The 26,205-nt window shown below is 39.1% G+C and overlaps 1 protein-coding gene across 34 annotated transcripts in view; it reads right to left on the reverse strand.

Moving 5' to 3' along the window:
• The window catches only part of EPB41L2 (erythrocyte membrane protein band 4.1 like 2), a 253,487-nt gene that overhangs the window by 15,110 nt on the left and 212,172 nt on the right, over positions 1–26,205 (reverse strand). For 5 of the 34 annotated variants that reach the window (XM_043510940.1, XM_038396891.2, XM_043510941.1 and 2 more), the window contains 8 exons: positions 24,098–24,733; positions 15,577–15,609; positions 11,810–11,956; positions 5,973–6,140; positions 4,552–4,605; positions 3,791–4,354; positions 2,249–2,371; positions 1,513–1,611 (listed from right to left, as the gene is read on the reverse strand). In XM_043510940.1, the coding sequence (XP_043366875.1) occupies positions 1,513–1,611; positions 2,249–2,371; positions 3,791–4,354; positions 4,552–4,605; positions 5,973–6,140; positions 11,810–11,956; positions 15,577–15,609; positions 24,098–24,733 (1,824 nt within the window). Of the gene's footprint in view, positions 1–1,512; positions 1,612–2,248; positions 2,372–3,790; positions 4,355–4,551; positions 4,606–5,972; positions 6,141–11,809; positions 11,957–15,295; positions 15,359–15,576; positions 15,610–24,097; positions 24,734–26,205 lie in introns of all 34 variants that reach the window. The other 29 variants (XM_043510960.1, XM_043510959.1, XM_038396878.2 and 26 more) reach the window with 15 other exon arrangements.

The following is a 26,205-nucleotide window of genomic DNA, read 5'->3' on the forward strand; positions in this document are numbered from 1 at the left end:
AAACAACTCTGGAATTATTTCCAGTATGAGGAGTCCTTTGAGAATTCCATCGGAAGATTCAAATCATCTTGACAGTTTCTGTATTTCAAACAGATAATGAAAAATTCTGGATGCAAAATCTGAGCCAACACTGAGAAGTGGCTAGAATATTTTGAATCCAAAACCACAAATTTACTGTATTTATAGAGAGGCTGTTAATGATGAAGTAGCAAATTTGCTATCAGATAGCTCTTCCATTTGTCTTTTTGGCCTCCTGGTTGACAAAGCATCATCTAATTTAATTTTAAAAATATGGCTCCTTTCAATGAGACGATATTATCTAACAGTTATTTTAGCTCCATGTACATTTGATAAGAGAATTATTTTTTCTGTTGGAACAGAGGTGGCATTTTATTCCACATAGTCTTTTCCGAAAGGTGCTGAAGGATTCTAAAAGCAAGAGGAAATTGAAAAGGAGCTGTTCTAAATTTTCTGATGAGACACTTCGTTTTAAATTCTGAGTTCAGAGTTTATTTTTTGGTGACTTTCACTGGACAATTTCCAACATCCTTCTCTCCTGACCTATTCTGTGAATATATTTTGCTCTCTTTAGGATATTCCATTATGAACTTAATTCAGTGCTCACAGAATTACTATCAAATAAAATTAAGATCCTTGTCTTGAAATAAGATTTACTGTGCACCTTTCACTTCCCCTCTTCCTTTTTGTTTCACCATAAACTGGAGTCCTTCTTGAATTTTTCCTTCTAGAACTGCATTAGAAAATCATCAGAATTCAGTTACTCTGTTTTTTGCATACCTCTTTTAAAAACAAAAACATGTTTATTCACCATTCAGGAAAAATAATATTTCTCAGCTGGAAGGGGGAGACACAGAAAAGTGTCACACAGGACAGAAATGGAAATAGACCCAACTTCTTGCTGACTGAGCTTCTCGACTGACTCAATGCTGAACATTCAGGACTTGATTCAGCCCTGGCATATGCCAATTTCTAAAGTAATCGAAGGCACAAAGTCACCAATAGCAGAATCTGCTCAGAAAGATAACAAAAATTGATCAATGCAGTCCCAAGAGAGGATGAGTAAAGAGGATTGAAGCCAGGAGATAAGTTGTTTCAGCATATCCCCTGAGCTGACTCCATTAGTGGGGCTCAATCACATTAATTACCCCTTCCACTGGCAGAACCCCCAGCAAAGATAATCAAGAAGTGAGATGAACAGAGACAGTAAAGGCTGGGTGCCAAGCTGTGTCCCCAAAACCCACAAAAGCCAGAAGTAACACCAGCTGCAGGTACTGCAAAAACCCTGATTTTATTTCTCTCTTCCCCAGTTCTCCCTCCTGATTTCATGATATTGCATTAAGACTTGGTTTAGGGAAGTCAATTAAAGCTCATAACTGGGAATGGCACAATCGATTTTAAATATCAAATTTGTTCAGAGTAATCATTTTGAAGGAACCAATGTACATTTTGACAGGGTCATTTTTTAATGCACAGAGAAGTTGTCAGTTTTACCTTAGTGATGTGTGTGGTTGTAGTTGTAGAAACTGATTCAGATGTGATAGTCTGTGCACTCAACAGCACACCAGCATCACCACCTGAGCTGCCATCAAACTGTAGACAGTTGGGAAAAGAAAAACAAAAGTTGCATTTTCATGCCTAAGGATTTAAAACTTGTGTGTTAACAGAACACAGTTAATGCAACATTCACTACTAATACCTACATAATTCTCCTTTAGCTCAAGTGGAAAAGTGCTTTTGGAATAGAAATGTCTGTGGTTTTGCTGGCAAACAGAATGACCATATGAAGACAAACACAGGTTTCATACACATTACCACTCTAGAATAAAAGCTAACTGGTTTGCTGAACCACATCAACCATTTTAACATGTCCTTTGTGGACCAAATTATAATCAAAGTTACTCTTCCCTTTTGGGAGCTCAGAGGTGAGTTAAGTCAGATCTCTGAACCCATACATTTTTAGACAACCAGATCCTATACTATTTGATTTAAAAGAAAAAATCAACCACTACTGAATCTTTAATGTTAGAATGATACCTGCTCTTCTGTCTACTTAGAATCATTTTTAAATTGTTCCATGTTAACAAAATAATCAGTGCCATTATAGGGAAGTACTGATTTGTAAAAAAACATTACCATGTTATCATATCTCTTAAATTTGGAGTTGATCATAAAGCCCAACTTGTAAACAGCATTATAAATGATATTCCAAATCACATGGCCCCGGTACCTGTGGAGATTCATATGTGATAGTTTTAGTCTCTGTCTGAACAATTGGGACTTCCTTGGTGGAGATTTCTGTTCTCTGTGTGGCATCTGAAATGGTCACCATCTCGGTCTTTACTACTGGAGGCTGTGGTGGAAGAGATAGGGTACAATTAATTCAAGGGATGTAAAACAAAGATTTGCATAGTGGAGTAAGATGAAATAGAACAAAAACACAAAATACAGTAATGATATAATATACATTAAGAATGTCTCCCACATACGCACACAAAAGCCACTATGAGAAGAATAAAGATGATAAAACAAATAGCACACCAGCCCTTTAATACCCTCTCTACAAGAATCATAGGAGATCTAAGTTTCATGTCTTAGCCAGTAGTAGACACTGAAATCACATTATCATCACTTCAATACTTCTTCAGATATCTATTTAAAATGTGTGAAGGGCCATCAATGGGAGAATCTTAGTTCAGCTACAGTTTCTTTCATCAGACAAACGTTGCAAGTGTTACATAAAATAAGCCTTGCATTAAAAATGGAGAATGAAGTTACTATAATATTTGACACGTATCCCTAACAGTGGATAAAAACTTGCAATGTTTTCTAAGCATTTCTAAAGTTTAATTTTATTTTTTAATGTAAGCAACTTCTGGAGTAGACAAAACTACTGTCTATGGATTTTAAATAGCATATAGCTAAACTACATGTCTAGAATCAGGTTTAGGTACCAACTGTTTTCCTCTGAAAACAAACTTTAAGAGCCATTTTAGCCCTTATTGTAGGAGATTTTTTTCAGTACTGTTCTCTGCTTGGGAACCAAAAAGTGATGACAAACTAGAGCTCTGCAAGGTCAGTAGAAACTATAATGGTCTTAGACGTGATGGACCAGATTTTCATGACCTAGTCAGATTTTCAAAAGAACCTAGATACCTAACTCTCATTGAAATCAAGTATCTACTGGTACTAGAGGAGGCTGCTATAAAACAATCATAGATGTGCCAGCCCCTTACTGCTTAATCGGCTTTAACTGTAGGTATTCTTAATGCCCCCAGAAATTTGTATCTATATAGATTCCAGGCAGTGCTTTCATAATAAAAAGATTTAGAGAAAGAAAAATCTGTGGATAGTAAGAAAAAAATGGAAAAAGGTGTGAAAAATTGTTTTTAAATAACTTTCCAACTACACCTACAAGTCATGGGTATGTCAAAAACAGCCAACAAAACAGACAAGACAAGACTTGAAAACACTAAAGACATTCAAATAAAAGTAAAAATTATGTAATAAGGAAAAAAAGGAGATGGTACAGTCATAGGAAGGTTTGCTTTACTGGGCAATGCCTATCTGTTTCAGCAGAAAGCCAGAAACCATGACTGAAGTAGGCAGAGTTTCACTGCTCATCAGTGGTTTCCCCCTTCCATAAGATTTGAATCTTGGTGAACACCTGAAGAGCTGGGAGAACAGGAGAAGAAGAAAGGAAGGTATATTTCAACCCCAAGGAATGTAATATCTCTATATAATCTAGTTCTCAAGCTGTGCTACCATTTACCTCAGAACAACAAATTATTTGTGGCACAACATCAATGTCAACATGAGACCCATCTCCGTTTATTTTGAGCTGTTCTTCCTCATCTTCTGCTCTCAGGTCTTGCTTCCCCTCTTCCATTACATTCTTCTCTCCAGTTTTTATAGCAACTGCATTTTCCTGGGCCAAAGCCTTTGCTGTAACTTGCGTGTGCTCAACTGTTACTTTACTGCCTTCTTGTACAGTTTCCACACTTTGTATTACTTTTGTTGCACACTCCTCCTTTCTTTTGGCATCTTCATTTTCTTCTTGTTCTTCCCTTATGATGTCCTCAGCCGCTCTGTGGTGGGGCTGATACTCTCCCACCACTTCATCCTCACTCTCACTACTGCTGCTGCTGCTGCTGCTGCTATCTGATGACAATGAAGAAGAGTCCTTTTTTGACAGGTGTTCCACCTTACGGGTCTCCCCAGCACCAGTGACTGCTTGCATTTTCCCTCTGTTGATTTCGTCTATGACTACAGTCTCTTCTATCCCAACCTCTGCCTGCTGCTTCTCCTCCACTATGTTCAGAGTCTCATGTGAACTCTGCACAAAAAACACGGATGAGGAAAAACAAAAGTACAGTATATGAATAAATCAAAATGATGAAAACAAAATGAACTGATGGCTGGTTCATGTCATGTAGAGAACAAAGGTGACTGTGGTTAACTGAAAAAAGGAAAGAAAGAATGAAGGTGGATCAGAAATGTCAGACCCAAGTTAAATGGAAAAATCAGTAGAACCTTATCAGCATCGCTGGCTGCAGTGCAAGGCCCTTCTGCTCTGGAAGCAAGTTTCTGTGAAACAAAAAGCAACCAGAGGACACAAATCAGTATGTGTTTTAAACACCAGATGAGACAAACATTTAACATCTCAGACAAAACATGCAGACACTCTTTCATATACTCTTATTGATGACACAATACTGTCTGCATAAAAAGATTTAAAATGTATGCATTCTGAAAACTCTGTGGGTATAACTATGTTTGATTCAAGATCCATACTGAATTTACTGTTTGTTTTCTACAAGCAATTCTTTAATCTACTTTGTAAAATACCTATTTAAGATTTTGGATACCACTGGAATCATGCAAGATCTTTACCAAAAAGATTTGGAACAGAAGCATAAACATCAGCCAAGTCTGCTTACTACAGGGGCAATCAATTATTTACTGCTAAAATAGTTAAAATCAGTCAAAATTACTATACATGGAAAGAAAAAAGTCTTCACACATTATTCCAATGTCAGTTTATTCCCCCTCTCCTCCCCCCCTTGTATTTTTAAATGTTTTGATGACTGGACTTTATTTGGTCTGTTGCTTTAAAGAATTTGGCAGATCACTTCAATAATTTTATAAATTGCAATAGAATATCACGATGAGAACATCTAGAATACTCTGATGTGAGAATGTCAAAGGGACCATGTTTCAAGATTACTGAGAAGAGCTATTAAAATCCCATTTGGATAGCCCAAAATGTGAGATAAGAAATTCTATTAGCATTTGTGCCATAACAAAACAATTTGTGATGGGTATGCATGTATTATCATACTATGTAAAAATAATTTTTATCAGATTTAAATAGCCATGAAAATTAAACAACGACAACAAAAAAAACACTAAAACAATGTTCAGGATCAAATGCACAAAAGCAAAAATATCATTAAAACCAGCACACCATCTGTGACTTAATCCTGTTTTGTTTACCAACTGCAGTATGAACAGGGCCTGATCCAGCTCTCCTGGGGAATCAAAAATGGGAGTCAAGTGATATTTTGTGAATGCAAAGAACAGAGGATTAAGCCTGTAGTTTACCAAGTGATACTCCCTCACCCTAATAGAAGTTAAGATTTGCTGAACTGCTTTGATACAATAGGATTGAATAAAAAGTTACCTTCATGTAGATTTTTGGTTTTGTGGGTCAATGTCTAAATTTTAACATTAAATTTAACCTAGTTTGTATTTGTGGTGAATCTATTTCTCCTCTATTATCTTTTATATTAAATATTTTAATACATATATTTTCTTAGGGACACATGGCATCAAATAGGGCAGCCTGTTTAATTACTAGATTATAAAAATGTATGCATCAAATTTTATTTGACGTTAGTGAATACCCATTTCGGTATATGTTGACATAGTGGAGAAATAAAGCAAAAAAGCACCTCAGGCAGTTGTAAGAAGGGTGAGGCAGAAAGCATTTCAGAAGGTACATTATCTTTCACAACAGTGCCCTCTGCTGTCCGTGCGGTGGATGAAGTGAAGGTAGATTTCATGCTAGTGGAAAAGCCCTCTTTACTAAATAAAATTGACGTTATTTCCTCTTCTAGGCTCTAGACAAGTTATAAAATGGAAAGCAAAGAATTAAAATAGTGGGAGACACAACAGTAATGATCTACAGAAGAAAGGAGAGGTTAGGCAAGAAAGAAAACAAATAGCACACACAGAAGGATTTGCTTCTGAAATAATTCTACAAGATCAAAGGAAAAACTAAAATGTGTCCCTTAAAAGGAAAAATATGACAATATGACAAGCTTTATTGACAAAAACTTGCTGTGTACCAAAGAAACGACAATATTTAGCCATGCTAGAATATGATATATCCCCACTTCAGTTACTGTCTTACACATTATTTCAGATTGTAAATATCATATATATAAACAAAAGGAGGATTAACAAGACCCTCCCATAACTGTCAGAACAGGACTACAATTTTCTTTTAGACTGAATTTCAGATTCAATATTTGGAATATTTTTAAATTCATTAATACTTTTCCTGTTTCCCTGGTGGCATTAGCCCTGAACAGAGGGGTAGGCATAACTGCAGAGTTCTACTTTTGATGGTTATTTAAATAGATTGTGTTCACCTTAACTTCAAAAGGCTGTTTTAAAAAACAATTACTTTAATCAGGAATCAAATGTGTATTTATCCAAGAATTCAGCATTAAAAAAATTTAGAGCTGCTCCCATCTATTGAGCAAATACATATTTATCCAAATACTTCTTTTAAAGTACTAATGATATTTATAGAAAGCCTACAGTTCTTGCCACATAATGCTATGAACCTGTATTTAGATACACAATAAAAATAGTGAACTATACATTTGAAAAATATTACAATGTATGCACAGCAGCTGTCTTTTAAAGCTGAATCTTTCATTTGTTTCATTTCCACCTTCCAAAACAAAAAAAAAAAACCCACAACCCCACCCCCAAGAGGATATATCCCATTAAAAGCTAAATTTTATTTTTAAAATATGAGTTTGTGCTTTATAAGCTTGAGAACAGTACAATAATTAATATTTTTATACTGGTGTAACTTAGCAGCTGAATAAATTTGGTACTGACTACAACAAAATTTATTTCTTGCTCAGGACCTTGTATGCCGCAAGATTAACCCAAAGTACACTTTAGGACAAAGCTGTATTTTAAGCACATATTTTATTATGAACTGTGGACACAAAGAACTTGTGTTATAGACTCTGAACACTTATACAGTAGACTGTGTTGCTGCACTTACTACATATATGGCAAGAGGAAGAAAGACTCCTATATTCATCCTATAGTAAAATTACAGCATACTTTCAAGATAGTCAAGGCAAATTTGGATGGGAGTTGATTAATTTTACCCTAGTATTGTGTTTGACATTCATAGGGGACAACTACTTTTTTTCTGGCTACTTTTGACAAAAGTTCATATACACAAGACCTTAAGAACTTTTGACTTCAGCCTGCGTGTAGGCAAGCAGGCTCATGGTCATCTGGTTAATCCCTAAACTGTAGTCCTACAGCATGCTGTTATTTCAGCGAATCAGAGTTGACAAAAAGAAAAGCAGTACTTGTGGCACCTTAGAGACTAACAAATTTGTTAAATTTGTCAAATTTGTTAAATTTGTCAAATTTGTTAAATTTGTCAAATTTGTTAGTCTCTAAGGTGCCACAAGTACTGCTTTTCTTTTTGCGAATACAGACTAACACGGCTGCTACTCTGAGAGTTGACAAACACACTCTGGCTGTAGTTTTGTCTGTGTATACATAAATATGCACACCATTTGTTTGCACTTTACTACCACTGATTTTTTAGCCCGTCTAACCTTTGTGGTTGTATGTGCATATCTACACACCAAAGCTGTGCATGGGCTAACCTACCCGAGCAATCTGGAATCCAGCTAACAATAATAGTGAAAACAGTGCAGCACATGCTTCAATACAGGCTCGAGCGCCAAATATGTGCCCAGGGTTTGTGTCAGACTTGTACTAGCTGCGTGCAGACCCACGCTATGTACACTGTTATTACCTGTGCTAGCTATATTCAAGCAAGCTTGAGTAGGCTAGCCCATGCACAGCTTTGGCTGTGTAGACATACAAATGCAAGTAGATTGGCATTTGTGTTAAAACCGATGTTTTCTCTACTGTGACCAGTTGGCTGGTAAGGAGGTTGGCAGACTTCTACTATTATCAGTATATACCTAAAATGGAAGCTTTCATCAAAATATAAAAACTGTACAACAGTTATCCACTGTAGATACTGTGTGTTAGCATCAAACAATCCTTTGGGTTAAATGTACAAAACATAAACCAATATGAATGAATGTATAAAAACATTACGGGATTTTATTTTATATTTGTTTTGGTTAAAAATGGGGCATGACTGTAATAGTACTGGACATTCAAGACGTAAGAGAGTTATAACCATAGTTTTCCTTCATAAATATTAAGTCACAGATGCTATGCAATCAAAAAGATGGTGGTACAAATAGTGTTAACCAAATGTAAAATTTCTCTCACACAGAGAATACAGTTAATTAGCGTGAACTTTCAATGCAGCAGTAGGGGAGAAGAAGTAGGTACAAATAAGGAAAATGGCCGTGCACTCCTTAGACTTAAAGTATATACACACATGCTTAATGCCAGTTTGCAAAATTGCTATGGAAGTTTATCATACCTGAAACAAGATTTAGCAATCTGCTGGCCAACTTAATACCATAAGGATGAAAAAATGGAAGGGGGCATGGTGGAAATGAGTATTTTATTCCTCCATAAAAAAAGGCACTACTATTTGCTTATTTTAGGGCTCAAAGCAGGTCCCATTATTATTAGAAGGTTGGAAAGTTTCCTATGCCCCACTTCCTGCTTGACAATTGGCAAAACAGCAAAATATTTTATACACTGTGTGTTACTGAAATAACGTTTACAGCATTTGTTCTCTGTTTTTAATCTGATTCTAAATTTCTAGCTAAAAACAAGTCAAAGGTGATCAATTAGTAGCATGGCAATTGCTACTTTATAATAATAAATAATACTTAGCTCTTATATAGCACTTTTTATCAATAGATCTCAATGTGCTTAACAAAGGAAGAATCATTTTTCTCATTTTACAGATGGGGAAAGAGGCAGAGAGGTGAACACACATTTAGATCTGGGGGAGTATTCAGAATGAATCTATTTCCCCAGCATTACTGATTTGCAGAACAGCTGCAGTAGTCACATAACTGATTTATTCCCTGTAGAGTGTTGAACAATTACAGAAGTGCATTTTGGTATGGAAATGCATGTTTCTCTGTCCCCCTAAACAAATAAAGATACCACGATGTTTTCAGTGATAGAATATAATACACTGAATTTCTTGTTGCCTTTTAAAAAGTATTAATTATTCAGAACTTCAAAGCCAGTTTGATAGCAGAGATCAACACCTTTGTTTAACCAACACTGATCTATATGGAGATCTTAAACATCATCTCAAAGTTGGGTTTTTTATTGGTTTAAACACATCATTTTAAAAAATAATCTGGTTAACTCATGTCATACAACAATGTTAAAAAAAACAACCACCCCTAAACCAAACCAAAAACAAAAAACCGCCACAGGTTTGAAGGTAGCCATCTGGTTAGTTTCTTCTGTTTTTGCCTCAGTAATCCATGTCACTGCAGTCCATTGCTTCTCCTTCACAGGCAGTTTTTTCCTTTGGAAAATGTGGTCTCCTTTTTTCTATTAAGTTTTTTTAAGTTTTTGGTTTTATAAAACCAACATAAATCAACAAATAACGAGACAGACAGACGTACATCATACAAAACATTAAAAGAAATTGGCCTGAAAGCAGCACAAGCATACCAGGTAGCAGGACTATGCAGATAGAGGGAAATGTAATACCTGGATTTACCCCCTCCTCAATATAAATTAATTCAACACAAAAACACATACACAAAAAAAATAAACCACTAGGATTTATTATATGTAGTCCCTTGTATATTGGAGCTAGTATATTTATCAGCAAAATACGAACAATAAATCCATCCACATTTCTGGAATATCATAAAGGAGGCTATAATTTTTGTTTACAAATATACTGTGATGGTTGCAAAGTCTGAGTAATCATATCCTGAAATGGAATTTTCCACTGAATGCATCCGATGAAGTGAGCTGTAGCTCACGAAAGCTTATGCTCAAATAAATTTGTTAGTCTCTAAGGTGCCACAAGTACCCTTTTCTTTTTGCGAATACAGACTAACATGGCTACTACTCTGAAACATATCCTGGAAACGGCCATGTAGGCCAACAATTCAAAAAATTCAGTTAAGAAGTTGGCTAATGATCTGTCGGAGATTTTTTTCTTTCAAGTGAGCCACCAAGGACCCAAATCAGCAAGATATTTAATCACAGGAGTAGTCCACTGGTTTTACCAGGACTTCTCAAGTGCTTAAAGTTCTAAATGCTTAGAACCTTCCTGAGCTCGGGCCTTAATAAGGAAAAAAATTGTTTGACAGTGTTTAGCAAATTTAACATGTGGGAATTTTAAAAAGGTCCCCATATCTTGTAGTCTCAAGAACCATTAAACTTCCTGGAGCAATAATCAAGATAGCACACTCACTTATCAGAGGGAAAATGAGGTTAGGTCAAGAGGCAGATTGATAGATGCTAAAGCAGAACATACTTGTGAGCAGCTATTTAGTCTTTATAAAACCACAAGTAGATTTAAAGTATTGTAAAAATCACTAAGCGTTTTTGAACTGTGACAGCAACGTGTGTGTCTAGTTCTGACCAAAAACATGTAATAGATTTTGGAAATAATGCTTTCTAAATTGCTAGTTCAACCTGCTGTTTATCAAGAGACATGAGAAACTGAAAACCTTCTCAATCTTTTTATAGTCTTATTAAAAAAAAAAAAAAGTTAGCCATAAGCCCAAGTGGTTTTAAAAAGCGAATACAGCTTAAGAGCTATCCAGGGATTGGCAACCCTTGGCAGGCGGCCTGCCAGGGTAAGCCCCCTGCTGCGCCAGGCCAGTTTGTTTACCTGCTGCGTCTGCAGGTTTGGCCGACTGCAGCTCCCACTGGCCATGGTTTGCCGCTCCAGGCCAATGGGGGCGGCGGGAAGCGGCAGCCAGCACATCCCTCAGCCCATGCTGCTTCCCGCAGCCCTCATTAGCCTAGAGAGGTGAACCGCGGCCAGTGGGAGCTGCGATTGGCTGAACCTGCAGACGTGGCAGGTAAAAAAACCGGCCCAGCCTGGTAGGGGGCTTACCCTGGCGGGCCACGTGCCAAAGGTTGCTGATCCCTGAGCTATGCCATACTACTGCCTGAAAAACAAGTGACATTATCAAATATTTTATCATCATGTATGTTCTTACTGAACCAAGTTTAAACGTGAGCTTGAGAGCAGTTTACATGCAACTGCCTAAGCAGAGTTAAGGACGGAAACTTCTTTCTCACAATTTTACAGCCGCTGTAAAACCAATTTGTAAGAATAGCAGTCCTAAACCAGAATAAAGCACAATCCTTGTTTCAATTGCTTTGTTCTGAGTTACTCTCTCATACTGAAACTCAAACAAGTTATTTAAAGTCTGGATCAAAAGTAAGTAACAAAATGTTAATGGGTATTTAGTATAAAGAAAAATGTTACATTCACACAAAAGAAAATGTTAATATAGGAGGGCAATTTACATTTATTATATTTTCTAAACAGTTGTATGGAAATGCATGCTGACAAGTGTCTGCAATGACATACCCCTTGTGTCTGTAGAGACAGAGGTGTGATACGCCGCTTTTCCCATTCATTGGGGCGTGGCTCAGGTGTGGATTCCATGAAATTGCGCTTGAGTTCACTAATGCTAGCCTGATGTTTCAGTAAGTTGTCCTGGGTCTTATCCAGGTCCTAGCAATGTGCAATGTAAAAAAACAGTAGGACAAAACAACAACAGCAAAAGCAAACGTATCCTCAAAAAAGTCAAAGCAAGAAAAGTGCCCTGTGTCTCAAGAGCCGTTCTACTGTGGTACATTTTAAAAAAAAAGATTAAGACCATAAAAGACTCAGATTTGTATTACCTTTTAGGAACAAGGCCACACTATACTGTTCCTGACACAACTGTATGTACAGGAAAAAAACTTTTTATGATCAGTAAACAAAGGACTACTTTATCTCAATATGAAGACACCACATTTTTAAAATTATTTTCAAAGGTTGCTGGCTTTTACTTGAAAGTTAAAGAAATTGAAGCAAGAATACCAAGATCAACATAGGTAACCCTCAATAATGCTAATGGACATAAGTAGTGCTCACCACAAGAATGGTCATAAACATGTAAGTATGTTTCTTAATAAGAAACTAAGCCAAAAATAAAGTACTTATAAATACGGATACTGTATTAAGTCCAAATCATGCAAACAGCTATGCATACGTTTACACATGAGTAGTCCCATTAAAGTCAAGGGCTACTCATTGCTTATAAAGTTAAGCAGGAACATAACTATGTGCAGGATCAAGGTTAAGATTGCTAATAACTGCTGTGTATTGAAGGGTGGGATGGCAGATGAACAACCATAGAGAGAGAGCCTGTGCACATCTACATACCAAAAAGGGTCTCTGAGATAGCCCATGCAGATTAGCACAGGAGGTGACAATGAGCTGTAAGTAAGTAACAAATTCCATTTTTACAAGGATCCATTGACCCCTAACATTGTGCAACTTGGATCAAAGGGCTATAGCTGCTCTTCCAGGCTACAAGGTAGAGGAACAGGCATGGGGATTGGGACTATGCAGCAACCTGCTCAATAGCCCTTGTTTGGGAAGTAGATTTCAGCTCCTCAACATTTCTGAAACTTCACACTTGGGCTTTATGCAGGAGTAGTAAATTACACACTGCAAGCATAATCTTTAACTTCATACCATTCCTCATCTTGTGGAAAAAACTATGCTGGGTATGCAAACACAGACATCTGAGTAGTTGACTTTACAAGAGGTACAGTTCAACAGTCAGTGATTAAATTTAGTATTGAGACCCCAAAATAAGTGTACTATGAAATCAAAGTACCTACAGTAACTAAGAAAAGTATTTGGACTTTTCATAATATTTAATAATTTAGTTTTCATAAAAAGAGGCGTTATGTAGCTACATACAAAACATGTCTGAATTTTTATTAAAACATTTTGGCTATGATTTTAAAGGGTTCCTCTGCAGTAACAGAGGAGTAGCCATGTAACTCTGTATCCACAAAAACAATGAGGAGTCTGGTGGCACCTTAAAGACTAACAGATTTATTTGGGCATAAGCTTTCGTGGAAAAAACCCACTTCTTCAGATGCATGGAGTGAAATTACTGAAACAGGCTTAAAATATATTGTCAAATAAGAGAGGGAGTTGCCCTTTTTCTATAATTATCACTCCATGCATCTGAAGAACTGGGTTTTTTTTTTTACCCACGAAAGCTTATGCCCAAATAAATCTGTTAGTCTTCAATATGCCACCAGACTCCTCGTTGTTCCTCTGCAGTGTTACAACACAAACAATACAGAACCGTACTAGTGCATGAAAATCAGAAAGTGATACTGACTAATCAGCTTCTACTTCGTTTCATTGTCAATTCTGAAGTAAACCTGTAAAAAATAAATTTGATACTAAAAATTTAGGCCTGGATCCTGGATGCATGTGTTTAACTTTACATACTATAAATAGCCCCACCAAAGTCCATAGGTCCACCCACCATCCACAAGTCTTTGCAGGACCAGGGCCTAAGTTTTCATCTAAAATTAATTTTTAGTACAAATACAACCCTTTACATATCTATTTTGAGATTTTTTTTAAAAAGCTGTTTGATTTAAACAAAAAAGTTTTCTTAATTATTGGTGGAATAAAAAAACAGGTTATACCATAGCAATTCCATAGAACTGCAGTGATATTAAACAACTGAAGCCAATGACATATTTTTATGGGTTGTTGTAAACAATTATTGTGGCTTGAGAGACCAGGCACATTTCTTGGACTTGTTCAAAGCAAGGTTATGAAGAACATGCTTTCATTGTTTTAGTAAATTATGCAAAAGTAAATTTTGAACAGTTATCAAAAGCTGCCAAAAGCAACAGATTAGTCAAGTTACTGTAATCTACAAATCTTCATATTACTGTATAAATACAACAGTCATTAAATAAGAGAAGCTCTTTCGTGACAGAGGGAATTCCCGATAGCCCCATTTGGATGGGCAAGGCTAGGATAGGATTTTTCTATATATTTTGTGCATGTTTTGTTAGTTTACTTTCAGTTATGCATCACCATTCAAACTACACTGACTGCAACAAGAGGTACTACCATACTATATTCCACTTTAATGAACTGTAAAAACTATTTGAAACAAAATGTCTCTACTCCAATAATAAATAACAGTACTTAAATGTACTCCAGATTCAAAGCCATTTACAAACATTAATCCTCACTAAGAATTAATTCTTTAGGAAATAATTATTCACATTTCAAAAATGGGAATACTAAAACAGGAACACTAAGTGATTTGCCTAAAGCCACACAGCAGGTCACTGGCAGAGCCAGGATTAAAAATTCAAGATTATGGGACCTCTATCACTGAGTATATTTGTAACAGTGAGGGTAGTTAAGCACTAGAACATTTTACCCTGGGTTGTGGTGGATTTTCTATCAGTGACAATTTTTAAATCAAGATCAAATATTTTTCTAAAAGATATGATCTAGGAATTATGCTGGGGAGTTCCATGGCAGGTCTTATACAGGAAGTCAGACTAGTTGATCACAATGTTCCCATCTGGCCTTGGAATCCATGCTTATTCCTCCATAGCACACCAGCTTACATTTCAAGTATACATGTGTAGGAAATTAAATGAAAAATATTAAGTGAGAGCCTTAAACTACAGCCTATATGGGGTACCCATTAAGTAGTAGGTTTGTGTGGCAAGTAAAAATCCCATTTTATGGTAATTAACGAATGAATTACCATATCAATGGATCAATGAATTTGATTTATTACCTAAACAGGGCTATTATTCCCAATTGCCACTTCGAAAACTTCTAGTAGATTCACATTTACAAACTGCTCCTTTATGGAAAAACTAGAATTTACAACATGCATCTCCAAGTTGCATTTCCCCATGCATTTCATGCACTGTGTCCTTAACAGCCTGCAAGTGACCTCCCAACCCATGCAACCTGGCAGCCCATGAGAACAGAAAGTGTTCCTTATGTTATACAAACCTCCAACATTAAATTGCTATGTCTGACATAAATATTTTCCCCGTTTACTCTCAAGGAATTGTTCTGTGAAATTAAACCACACACACACAAAAAAGCAAAATGAACATAAAATGTATCAGCAAGTAACCAAAAAGGACCCTCAGATCGATAACCGACTTTAAAAAAATAAACAGGGGGATAATGGTAAGAACAAAAGCCACTATTCAGACAAAACCTACAGAAGCTTTGAAACACTAACAATGGCAGGCAACAACCAGATTTAACTGAAAAATAGCATCCACCTGCTGCTGCGTTTCTTCCTTTCCGGTCTCCACCTACATGAAGGCACGTGGCAAATCATTAAAAGAAAGGAGTTATTAGTGTGACCTACGGGAGCAACAGAGGGGCTTCCTTTGTTTGTAAAAGCTGCAAACCACATGCTATGTTTATATACCTTTATTGTTTCAGCCACAGATGCTGCTGAAATTATTAAGCCTCTTTGATCTTCCTCCAGTGTTGTAGAAATGGCTGAAGTAATATTTGGCATATGTGAAATGGAAAATGGAAGTTTCTCTCTCTCCCCCCACATCTCTCTGTTGCTGCATTTTTCATGCTTTCCCCACTGATGGGTGGAAAATTAAGATGGAAGAGAAGGAGAAAAGCCATATTGCCCCAAATCTTGATGTCAAATTTAACTACAGAGAAACTTTATAAAAGCATTTAAAGTGGAGTTTATACTATGAATTGGTTTTGGTAAAATGGCAAATGATTACTGTAAATGCCTGATAATGTGTGGTATACATGTAGATTTTTGCTTTTTTTAATGCAAAATATGAGAACTTAAAAAAATTACATCCTGCTTATAAGTATTCTGAATGCAACTTTAAGGAGAGAAATTATTTTCTGAAAATACCGAGGTACAAACATCAATTGCCAGGTTTTCAAAGGATCACTGTGCAAGATTGCAAGTACTGGATAAGTTGTTTACTTTTATTACATATATTGCTTAATTCCAAATTTTGTGTGAGGGAGTACACATCACATTGTATGCCTTTTTTCCTTAGTTTATCACATTTTCCTTCAACTTTCACTTATTTGAGGTTAGTGCACTCATTGCAATTTCACATCAAAAAGTATGTTGAACTATATTATGGACGGAGAAAATCTTTAGTGGTGTTTATTTACACCATTTGAGACTTCCTTTACTATATGTATGTCTTTTACAGATGTCATGTCACATATCTAAGAGAAAGTACTCTTCTGTATATAACACGGTTTCAGAGAGTTATTTCTTAATTACTACAAAATTTGAAATAAATAATGGGCTCACTCTTTTCAAGGTTCTCAATTATAAGGCTATAGTATTTTGCTTCATATTGCCATTGAAGTTCATAGTAAACACCCCCCTTTTACAGTGCATGGTGTATTTGCTATGACATGCAGCAGCAAGCATATGGAGAGCAGGCACTGTATCATCAGCCAGATCAGATGTTCAGAGTGCACACACTTAATGAGACTGATGCTTTTGCATAGCAACTTTAAAATTACATACTTTAACATTTCTAAAATTTTTACATGTTGATGATTAAAGTCAGCTACTTAATTAGCAATCCAGTTGAATAAAAGAAACTAGTCTTCACTTTAACTATTGCTAAATATGACTAAAAAAACAAAAAAAAAAAAAAAACAAAAAAACAAAAAAAAAAAAAAAAAAAAAAGGTAAAAGTCAGGGAGAACCTTGGGCAGACACTCAACTTTGCACACACCCATGTAAAGTCATAATTCTAGTGCCCTCTTTGAAGACATGAATTACAAAAAAAGAAAGGAAATGTTACTCACCCTGTGCAGTAACTGTAGTTCTTTGAGATGTGTCCCCATATGGATGCTCCACTTCAGGTGCTCATGTGCCTCAAACCCTTGATTGGCGATTTCTAGCTAGCACTGTCCATTTAACTCACGTGTATGCCCTATGCCAGGGGTCTTCAAACTTTTTGAATCGCGCACCCCCAGGGAAGCAAAAAAAAAAAAAAAAAGCTGCTGCCAAATACCGAGTGGGGAGAGCCGAGATGCCGCCAGCATGCTGCTGAAGAATCAAAGGTCCAGGAGCGCTGCTGCGGCGGTGCTCCTTCGGTGGAGCTCCTCCTGCCGCGCATCCCCACAGATGGTCTTGCGCATCCCCTGGGGTGCGTGCACCGCACTTTGGAGACCACTGCCCTATGCCTCCTCATGATAGACACTGAGGCTATATAGAGGTGTGGAAGCAAAATGCTCTTGGTTCTTCCTCTACTTACTCATTCCCTAGGGAGTAACCAAAGCAGAGGGGAAGGAGGATGAGTAGTGGAGCACCCATAGGACATCTTAGCACTGTAAGAACTACAGTTCCTGCACAGGGTGAGTAACATTTTCTTCTTCTTTGAGTAGTGTCCCTATGAGTGCTCCACTTCAGATGACTTCTGAGCAGTATCCCTAGAAGGAGGAAGGCTTTAGAACATGGCTCACAACTGAAAACAGTACTGCATCCTCCTTTCCAGAGGCCAAGGCCAAGACTATAACAGGGTTAAAAAAAAGAACTGGATAAGTTCGTGGAGGATAGGTCCATCAATGGCTATTAGCCAGGATGGGCAGGGATGTTATCCCTTGCCTCTGTTTGCCAGAAGTTGGGAATGGGCGACAGCAGATGGATCACTTGATGATTACCTTTTCTGTTTGTTCCCTCTGGGGCACCTGGCATTGACCTCTGTCAGAAGACAGAATATTGGGCTAGATGGACTTTTGGTCTGACCCAGTATGGCCGTTCTTATGTGTTGCATCGGATCTCATGGCATAGAGCAGGGCATAATGCTTTGAAAACATATAGATTGAAGTTCATGTAGCGGCTCTACAATTCTCATATACTGGGATATTCTTCAAAAATATAGTAGATGTTGCCTGCAATCTGGCCCCGTGTATGGTGTGTGTGGGGGGGAGGGGGGGTGCTGAGAACCTGAAGATTCATAACAGGCATAGATAAAACCCAATATCCATTTTGAAAGCCTGTAAGCAGAAATAGGAGTCCCCTTAGACCTATCTGAGATGGATATGAAGAGTCTAAGTGATTTCATAAACTGCTTAGTCATCCCTAGGCAGAAGGCCAAGGCCCTTCTAATTCCAGGGTATGGAAATAGAATTCCTGTTGAGAACTAAGATTTTGGAAAAAACACTGGCAGATGGATATATTGGTTAAGATGACAGATAATCTGATGCAACTTTTGGGAGGAATTTAGGATGCGGATGTAAAGACATCTTATTAAAAAAAAAACCAAACAAAAACACATGATAAAGAGGGTATCTCCCTGACCCTACATGCCAACGTGATGGCAACTAAGAAGGCCATCTTTGCAGATAAAAGAAGAGAACAGGTTGCCATTGGTTCGAATGTAGGTCTTGGGAGGTGGTTGAAAACCAGGATGAGGTCCCAAGACAGGATATGGGATGTCTAGTGTGTGGGAAAAGATTGCCCAGATTCTTAATAATCTGTATGATAACAGGTTAGCAAAAATGGAGAATCCCTCAACAGCCGGAAGAAAGGCTGATATGATGGCCAGGTATATCTTGACTGAACTGATGGATACCCTGGATGTCTTCAGATCTGGCAGGTAATCTAGAATAGGGAACTGATTCTAGCTGGAGGTAGCGAAGACCACACCACTGGATGAATCTCTTCCATTTCTGTAGATAGAAAAATCAACCCAAACTATCAATTGTTTAATAACACCTGCTGCACCTTTGTAGAGGAGGAAACATCTATTCCTGAGAACCATGCTTGAGCCACACCCTGAGGTGCAGAACTGCCAGACGGAGTGGAGCACGGAACCCCCACCCTGAGACAGGAGATGACGAATGGTTGGGAGCTTGATTAGTGGTTGGACACAGAGTTGAAGCAGGTCTCGGTCAAGTAGGTACTACGAGTATAACTCTGGCCTTGTGCTGCTTGATCTTGTTCAGCACCCTTAGAATTAGGGACATTGGTGAAAAGGCATAGAACAGACTTCTTCCATGGCAGAAGGAAGGAGTCCCCCAGACACATCTGGAGCGGTGATCCAGATCCCCTGCCTTGACCCCTTCTCTGGAATATATCATGGAGAACCTTAGCATCCAGCTCCCTTTCGTAGTCCTGGGAGAAGTGTCTGCTGAGGGCATTGCTATGGTGTTCCAGATGCCTAGAAAGTAGACTGCTGAAACCTGGATATGGGTGGTTATGCACCAGTTCCAGAGTTTTATAACTTCACTGCACAAGGAGGTGGATCTTGCTCTTCCCTGCTTGCTGATGTAAAACATGCAGGACATGTACGTCATAACCCTCATCGTTTTTGCTTCTGATGATGGCAGGAAATAGAGACAAGTGTTCCTGACCACCCTGAGCTCCAACAGGTTGATGTGGAGATTGGTTTCATGGACTGTCCACCTACCCTGAACTGTGAGGTTGGCTCCCCAACAGGAATCTTAACATGGATGACCTGGTTGTTAGAGTCACTGATGGGGTTGGGTGACAAAGGGATGCCTACACAGACATGGAGTTGCTCTTTCCACCAGTTTAGAGAGTTCTTTACGTGCAAGGAGATTGTTACCCTCCTGTCCAAGATGTACCTGGTTGGAGAAGAGGCAGCTCTTAGCCAACCCTGGAAACAATGGAAGCATAGCCTTGCATGATTGGTCACAAAGTGAAAGTTGCCATATGGCCCAAGAGTTGAAGACAGTTCCTTACTGTGGTTGTGGGCTTCCCTGAATCGTACCTGACAGTCTTGACATGGTTTAGAAATCTGTCTAAAGACCAGTATGCTTTTGCTGTCACTGAGTCCAAGAACACCCCTATAATCTGTATCCTTTGTACTGGTACTAGCGTGGATTTCTTTATATTCAGTTGTAGCTCTGTTCAAAGAATTGGGCCAAGCACCTTCTGGGTGGACGATAAGTCTGCCTTGAAAGAATGGCCCTTGAGTAGCCAGTCATAAAGGTATGGGAGGACAAGAATCGCTTCCTGACAAGGGTAAGCCACCACTATCATCAGAACCTTTGAAAACCCCATTGGAGCTGAGGGTAGGCCGAAGGGATGCACTCCATACTGGAAATGATCTTGGACTACAGTGAATCATAGGTATTTCCTGTGTGACAGAGGTGACACATTTGGGGGGAGGGGGGAAAATACTGGGTATGCAGGGTCACATCCCTCCCCTTCCTCCCAATTTGCTGCTTGGCTTGTACTGAGCATGCTCACATGGATTAAACATGCTCAGTAGCACTGCTGAAGCCAGCTGCCCTCACTCTGCCCCCTCCCCCCCATCAGCAGGCATGGGTCATCTCTGCTGTGTGATTAGTGTATAGTTATATGGAAGTAGGCATCTTGTCGGCCAAGGGATGAAAACCAATTCCCTTCCTCTAGTGAAGGATTTATATTTGCTAGAGTCAACACCCGGAACTTTTGAGGTGTCACAAAGTTGTTCAGCTGTCTCAGATCTAAGAGCGGCCTCCAACCTCCATCCTTCTTTAGGTAGTATTTTGAGTAGAACTCCCTGCCCCTGTAAGGGAAGGGACCACTTCCATTGCTCCTAGTCGGAAGAGAATCTCCACCTCTTGCATTAGTAGAAGTTGTGAAAGGGATCCCTGAAGGGGGTGGAAGGGAAGGAGTGCCAGAAACTGCATGGCATAGCATATGACCTCCAAGAGCCACTGGAGATTCGCTCCAAAGCCTGGTGGAAATGGACAAGACAGTCTCCAAAGAGAAGGTTAAAGGATACAACTGTAAAATCAGAGGAGTGGGAGGATTCGAACTCTCAATCAACTCATCAAAACTACTATTTAGATGATGCTTGAGTGGTGGTGAAGGGTGGTTGGGTAGCCCTCTTTCTCTGAAACCCGTCTCTTCCTGGGGAGTTCTGCAGGTCTGTGGTACCCCAAGAACTGAGCATAGTACGTCGTCTGAGCACTCTGTGCCCTATTAAAACGTTTCTTGCTCATCAGGTATGTAAATGCCCAAGGAACAAAGGGTAACCCCGGATTTCTTCAGCGTGTGCAGGGAGTCATTTGTGGTGTCCGAGAAGAGCTTATGAACATCAAAGGGGAGATCTCCTACAATGTTCTGAACCTCTATCAGAAACCCTGAAAGTTGGAGTCATGATGTCCTGTGCACAGCTACTGCTATGGAGATGGATCCGGCAGCAGTGTCTGAGAGTCTAGGGACTCTTGGAGAGCTGTTCAGGCCAATAGTTCACTCTCCGTAACTATGGACTGGAATTCCTCCCTGCAGTTGTGTGGCTCTCAATAAGTGCTGTGAACTTCTTGTAATTAGTAAGGTTGTATTTGGCCATGACTTAGTTAGGTGCGGGACAGGAAAATAAAAGTCTGAATCCTTCAGAGGCAAAGAGTATTTATCATCTGCCCTTTTGCACATTGGTGGAACAGCATCTGCCATACCATTTTAGCTGGAACCAGGAGAGCCTCATTAACTGGTAGTGCTGGTCTGGAGGGTGTTGCTGACTGCAAAATATCTAGCAGCTTGTGCTGTGTATTTTTGACCTCCTCCAGAGGGATCTGGAAGGGGTCAACTACCCTTCTAATTAAGTCCTGAAATTGTCTGAAGTTGTCAGCCAGGGAAGGTGGTGGAGGCATAACTGCTTAATTCAGTGATGACTATGAAATGGGAATCTCAGGGGTAACTTCCTCATTTGCCCTAGCCTCCTGCTCTTCAAACGTCTCCTCCTGTCATGAATGGGTATAGGAGGACACGAAACCCTGGTCTCCCTGAGAGAAGGTATTGGTGGACTGTTAAATTGCTGGTGATAGGCAGGCCACACATCAAAATATGGCCACTGCATGGATCCTTAAGGAATGGGGGTGACATACAAGGTTAGTTCCACCATCTTTGGTGTCACACAAGGTCCACTCTGTGCAAGGGCGATTTCCCAAAGGGGCACGTAAGAGAACTCCTGGCAGAAACTGAGGAGACCGATTGGGAGTCGTCGTCCTCTGCATCCTCCCATGGGGGACATCCAGTGTAGATGGAGGAGAGTCCTGTATCACAGAAAGGCCACACAAAGACTGAGGTCTCTGTACTGAGACACACTCGGTACCAGACAACAAGAGGGATTCTGGTTTCTCCACTGAGAGGTCCCTCAGGTATCAGAACTCCTATGGTACTGGATGCCATAGCTGGAGGTGACAGCATCAACAGTGATGGGTGAACTCAGATGTAGATGTCAGGCACTGATGCTTGCTCGGTACAGAGGGTACCGCTTGTATAGGCACCCCCTGCTGAGCTGTTTGCATTGCTACCGCTGGCTGGATTAAGGTGCACAACACCAGAAGCTCATTAGAATGCTTTGGTGCCGATGGCTTACCATCCTTACTTGTGGAGGGTACAGGTACCCTAACAGAGCTGTGCCTCCTGTCCTTAGAGCTCCAAGACTTTGCAATACCCAAGAAAGAGTCCTTGGTCTCAACGGTAACATTGGACACTGAGGACCTTGACAGGGACCGGGTCTTTTTTGAAGCTGGCTCATTAGAGATAAAGTCTGCGCTTCTCTTTTTGGGAGTCTTTCCAGCATCCAAAGATTTCCCGTCCTTAGGGGAAGCATGCTCTGAAGCTGATGGGGCACTGGATCTGTCTGGGGACAGATGTATGGGCAGGTGCGGGCGTGTCTATTTTATTAGACATTTTATTAGGTTTATTAATAAACTGCTTAAAGAGCAGTTGCCTGGAACGTTCCATAGCCAACAGTCCGAGTTCTATCTCCCTGTTCTTCCAAGCCCTGGACTTAAGGGCCAAACAGAAGGAACACTTCTGAGATATGTGGGACTCCCCCAGGCAAAGGATGCACTTGGAGTGCCTGCTGTTTACCACTTCAGCCTCCCAGCAAGAGTGGTAACGTTTGAAGCATGACAAACCAGGCATACCCCGCCAGGAAAAGACAAATATCCCGGGATAAAAGGGAGGGAAAAAACAGTGTCCTCAGCTAAAAACTAACTAACTATACTGAACTCTAAACACAAACCTACAACTATAAAGTAACTAACTTTAAGAAAGAAAAGTCCAAGAATGCTGTAGGAGGACAATGTTCTGTCTTGGGCCAAGGCAGTAGAGGAGAAACTAAGGGCTATTTGTCTGTGCACCCCTATATAGCCTGGTGTCTCCCTTGAAAAGGCATACGGGAACATGCATGGGCTGACTGGACAGTGCTAGCTAGAAATCTATGATCCAGGGATCAAGAGGCACATGCACACCACCTGAAGTGGAGCATACACAGGGATACTATTATAAGAACACTGTTTACGGCTTTCACAGTTTGCTGAACTAAAATAAGAGACAGACTTTTAGAGATTTTTACTTTACAGTTTTAAACAGAACCTCCGAGATTCAGCTCCATGACTGCATTTCAAAGTTAACGGACTGAGAAGGGCAATAGGTTGTGACTGATTTAACAATTAATTAGTCTAACAGAGGAATGTCGCTCAATAATTTTACTGATTTAACCAAAATATGTCTAATAAAAAATAATAATAATAAGCTCAAATCTTTTCTACTACAAAAAAAATTTCCTCCTTAGATACAGCACCCAGGGGATATAATCAAATTATGTATGTTGCAACACACTGTTATTCATGCAGAAAAAAACAGACATTTATTTATTAAGAGAAACTCAGTATATCAGTGGCAAGTTACCATTAATGAGCACCGTTACAAAGACATTTATATTGTACACTAGAATGTGTGCAAGGTTGAGCACTTCTCAGTGTGCACATGCAAAGTCCAAGTGCAAGTGGCAGCATTTAAGTGACAAAGTTACACACCTCCTCTTCCTCTGCTTTGTCATTCAGGTCATTGTCATAAGAGGCGCTCAGTGAAGTCGCCTTAGGCTCCAGGTAGCAGAGGGACAGAGCAAGAGGAAGGGAAAATGTGAGTGAGAAAGGAACAGATTGAAAAGCAGAGAGAAGCAGCACAAAGAGAAGGAGAAAAGAGGGAATGAATGAGGGAGAGGTGATAGGAACATAGTGTTGAAGGCCAGGTGGGAGGTAGGAGATGCAAACCTTAGGGAGGCTAGGAAAACTGATGTAACCCTCCCTATCAAGCAGTGAAAGGAAGTTAAAAGCAAAGAGTTTGCTAAAGCTTAATGAAAAACTAAACTCAGTATCTTTGTAGTCAACTGTTTTATGGGGCTTTCCCTCTATTGCAGAAGAATGGTGACTAACTGGGAGTCTCATAGGCTCCAAGATATTATTAGGCAATGTCACTTCATTTCCACTGTGAGTTGGTATTACTCTCATGGGACTGCACTCCCAGCAGTCCGAGGGGCTATGGACATATTCCCAAAAGAGATCTTCCTCTGAAATGTCCAAAAGCATGTCCATCTCAGGGACAGTTGGCAGGTTTGTGGGACAGGATGAAACACAGTGAAGGCGTGGTGATGGTGGATACATGTGAAGGGACTGAAAAAAACAAGTCCAGCCACAGTTGAATACGAAAACACAACAAAATGTAAGTTTGTAGGCAGAAAGAATGCACAAGAAGAGGGGGGAAAAAAAGAAATGGTTAGTTAGTGAAACCTTTTACTCAGAAGTAGAGCTAGCACTACCAATGCAATATAAAAGCCAAATAAAAATTGGAAAGCTCCATGTATTTTTAAAAATTAGCCCACTTGTCCAGTTTTAAGAATTCTAAATCTGAATTCATTACAGATTTTTTGCTTTAAGGTTGTGACAAACTTTGCTCTTTTGAACAGTAGTAAGTGCAGTCACTTACAACAGATGGGAGCAAACAAACATTAAAAGCTTTGGCAGAAAGTTCATGGTATACAGCAGGACGTAAAAAGACAAGCAAGCACTTTGATCCTAGGTTTTATATCCATTTCCTCTGGAATTTATAAACAGCAAAAATAGAAAATGCTGTTTGCAGAGCTAGTACATGTAACAAGTTACACCGAATAGCTTCATAAAACATGCTAGCCCTTCCCAAACCATTGAGCTTTTCCATCCCATGGCTGAGGAATCTTTCTTGGTTACCTAATCTATCCTAGGGCGCCCCAGCTTTGTGACTCTGAGGGACCATGCCAACATCTTGCCAAGAGCCAAAATTTGCATATTAGTTTACCTAAATACATGTTTTCATCAAATATAGAATTGTGTGTGTCTTCCTTGATTGGCTAGAAGTTAGTTGTTTAAGTTGTTTAGTTGTTTTTTAGCAATAAAAACATGAGGCTGTTCATGTTTGGTCTCACATTGCAGTTATAGGATGAGGTGGGCTGGGCTGTGAGCTGCATTGGGAGACTCAGCAGCCCAAATGTTGTCCCCTGGGCAGTGAATTGGGTACCCTTTGCCTAACTCACAAATATGCAGTTTTCAAAATGAAGATTCCTTAAGGTTTTTTTTTTTTTTGTTAAACCCAATAGCAAGGAAAATTCCTGGATGTCTCCCAGGAAAAACAGGAATACATGTCAGAGAAGATACACAGGCTATTACGTCTGAACTCCAAAGCTTGAGCTTACATTTAGGAAAGAGGTGTTGCCTCAAATATTGACGTGAAAGCACATAAAACAAATCCAAATTAAAGTTTATGATCCGCTTCCTCGCTAACTCCAATAAATAAGACAAGTAAATTGCCACTTGCATTAGAATTTCTCCATCATCAACAAACCAAACTTTCCCTGGAAAGCTGTCTTTCAGTTCTACATGGAAATTATTTTAATAAGCCAATGTGTTTCTATAACAGATACTGATATATAAAAGGACAGCTTAAAAGATTTTTGCAGTTGGCAAATAAAGCAAGCACCATGTTAAGCACTGAAATTTACTCAACAAAGACAAAATATATATAACCAAACAGGTTGTGTATGACAGCACAATTTTTAGAAGTTTGTTCACAATAAAAATTGTACAAACTAACTTACTTTGAGCCACATTTA

The sequence above is a fragment of the Dermochelys coriacea genome, chromosome 3 (assembly GCF_009764565.3).
Source record: "Dermochelys coriacea isolate rDerCor1 chromosome 3, rDerCor1.pri.v4, whole genome shotgun sequence".
Lineage (NCBI taxonomy): Eukaryota > Metazoa > Chordata > Testudines > Dermochelyidae > Dermochelys > Dermochelys coriacea.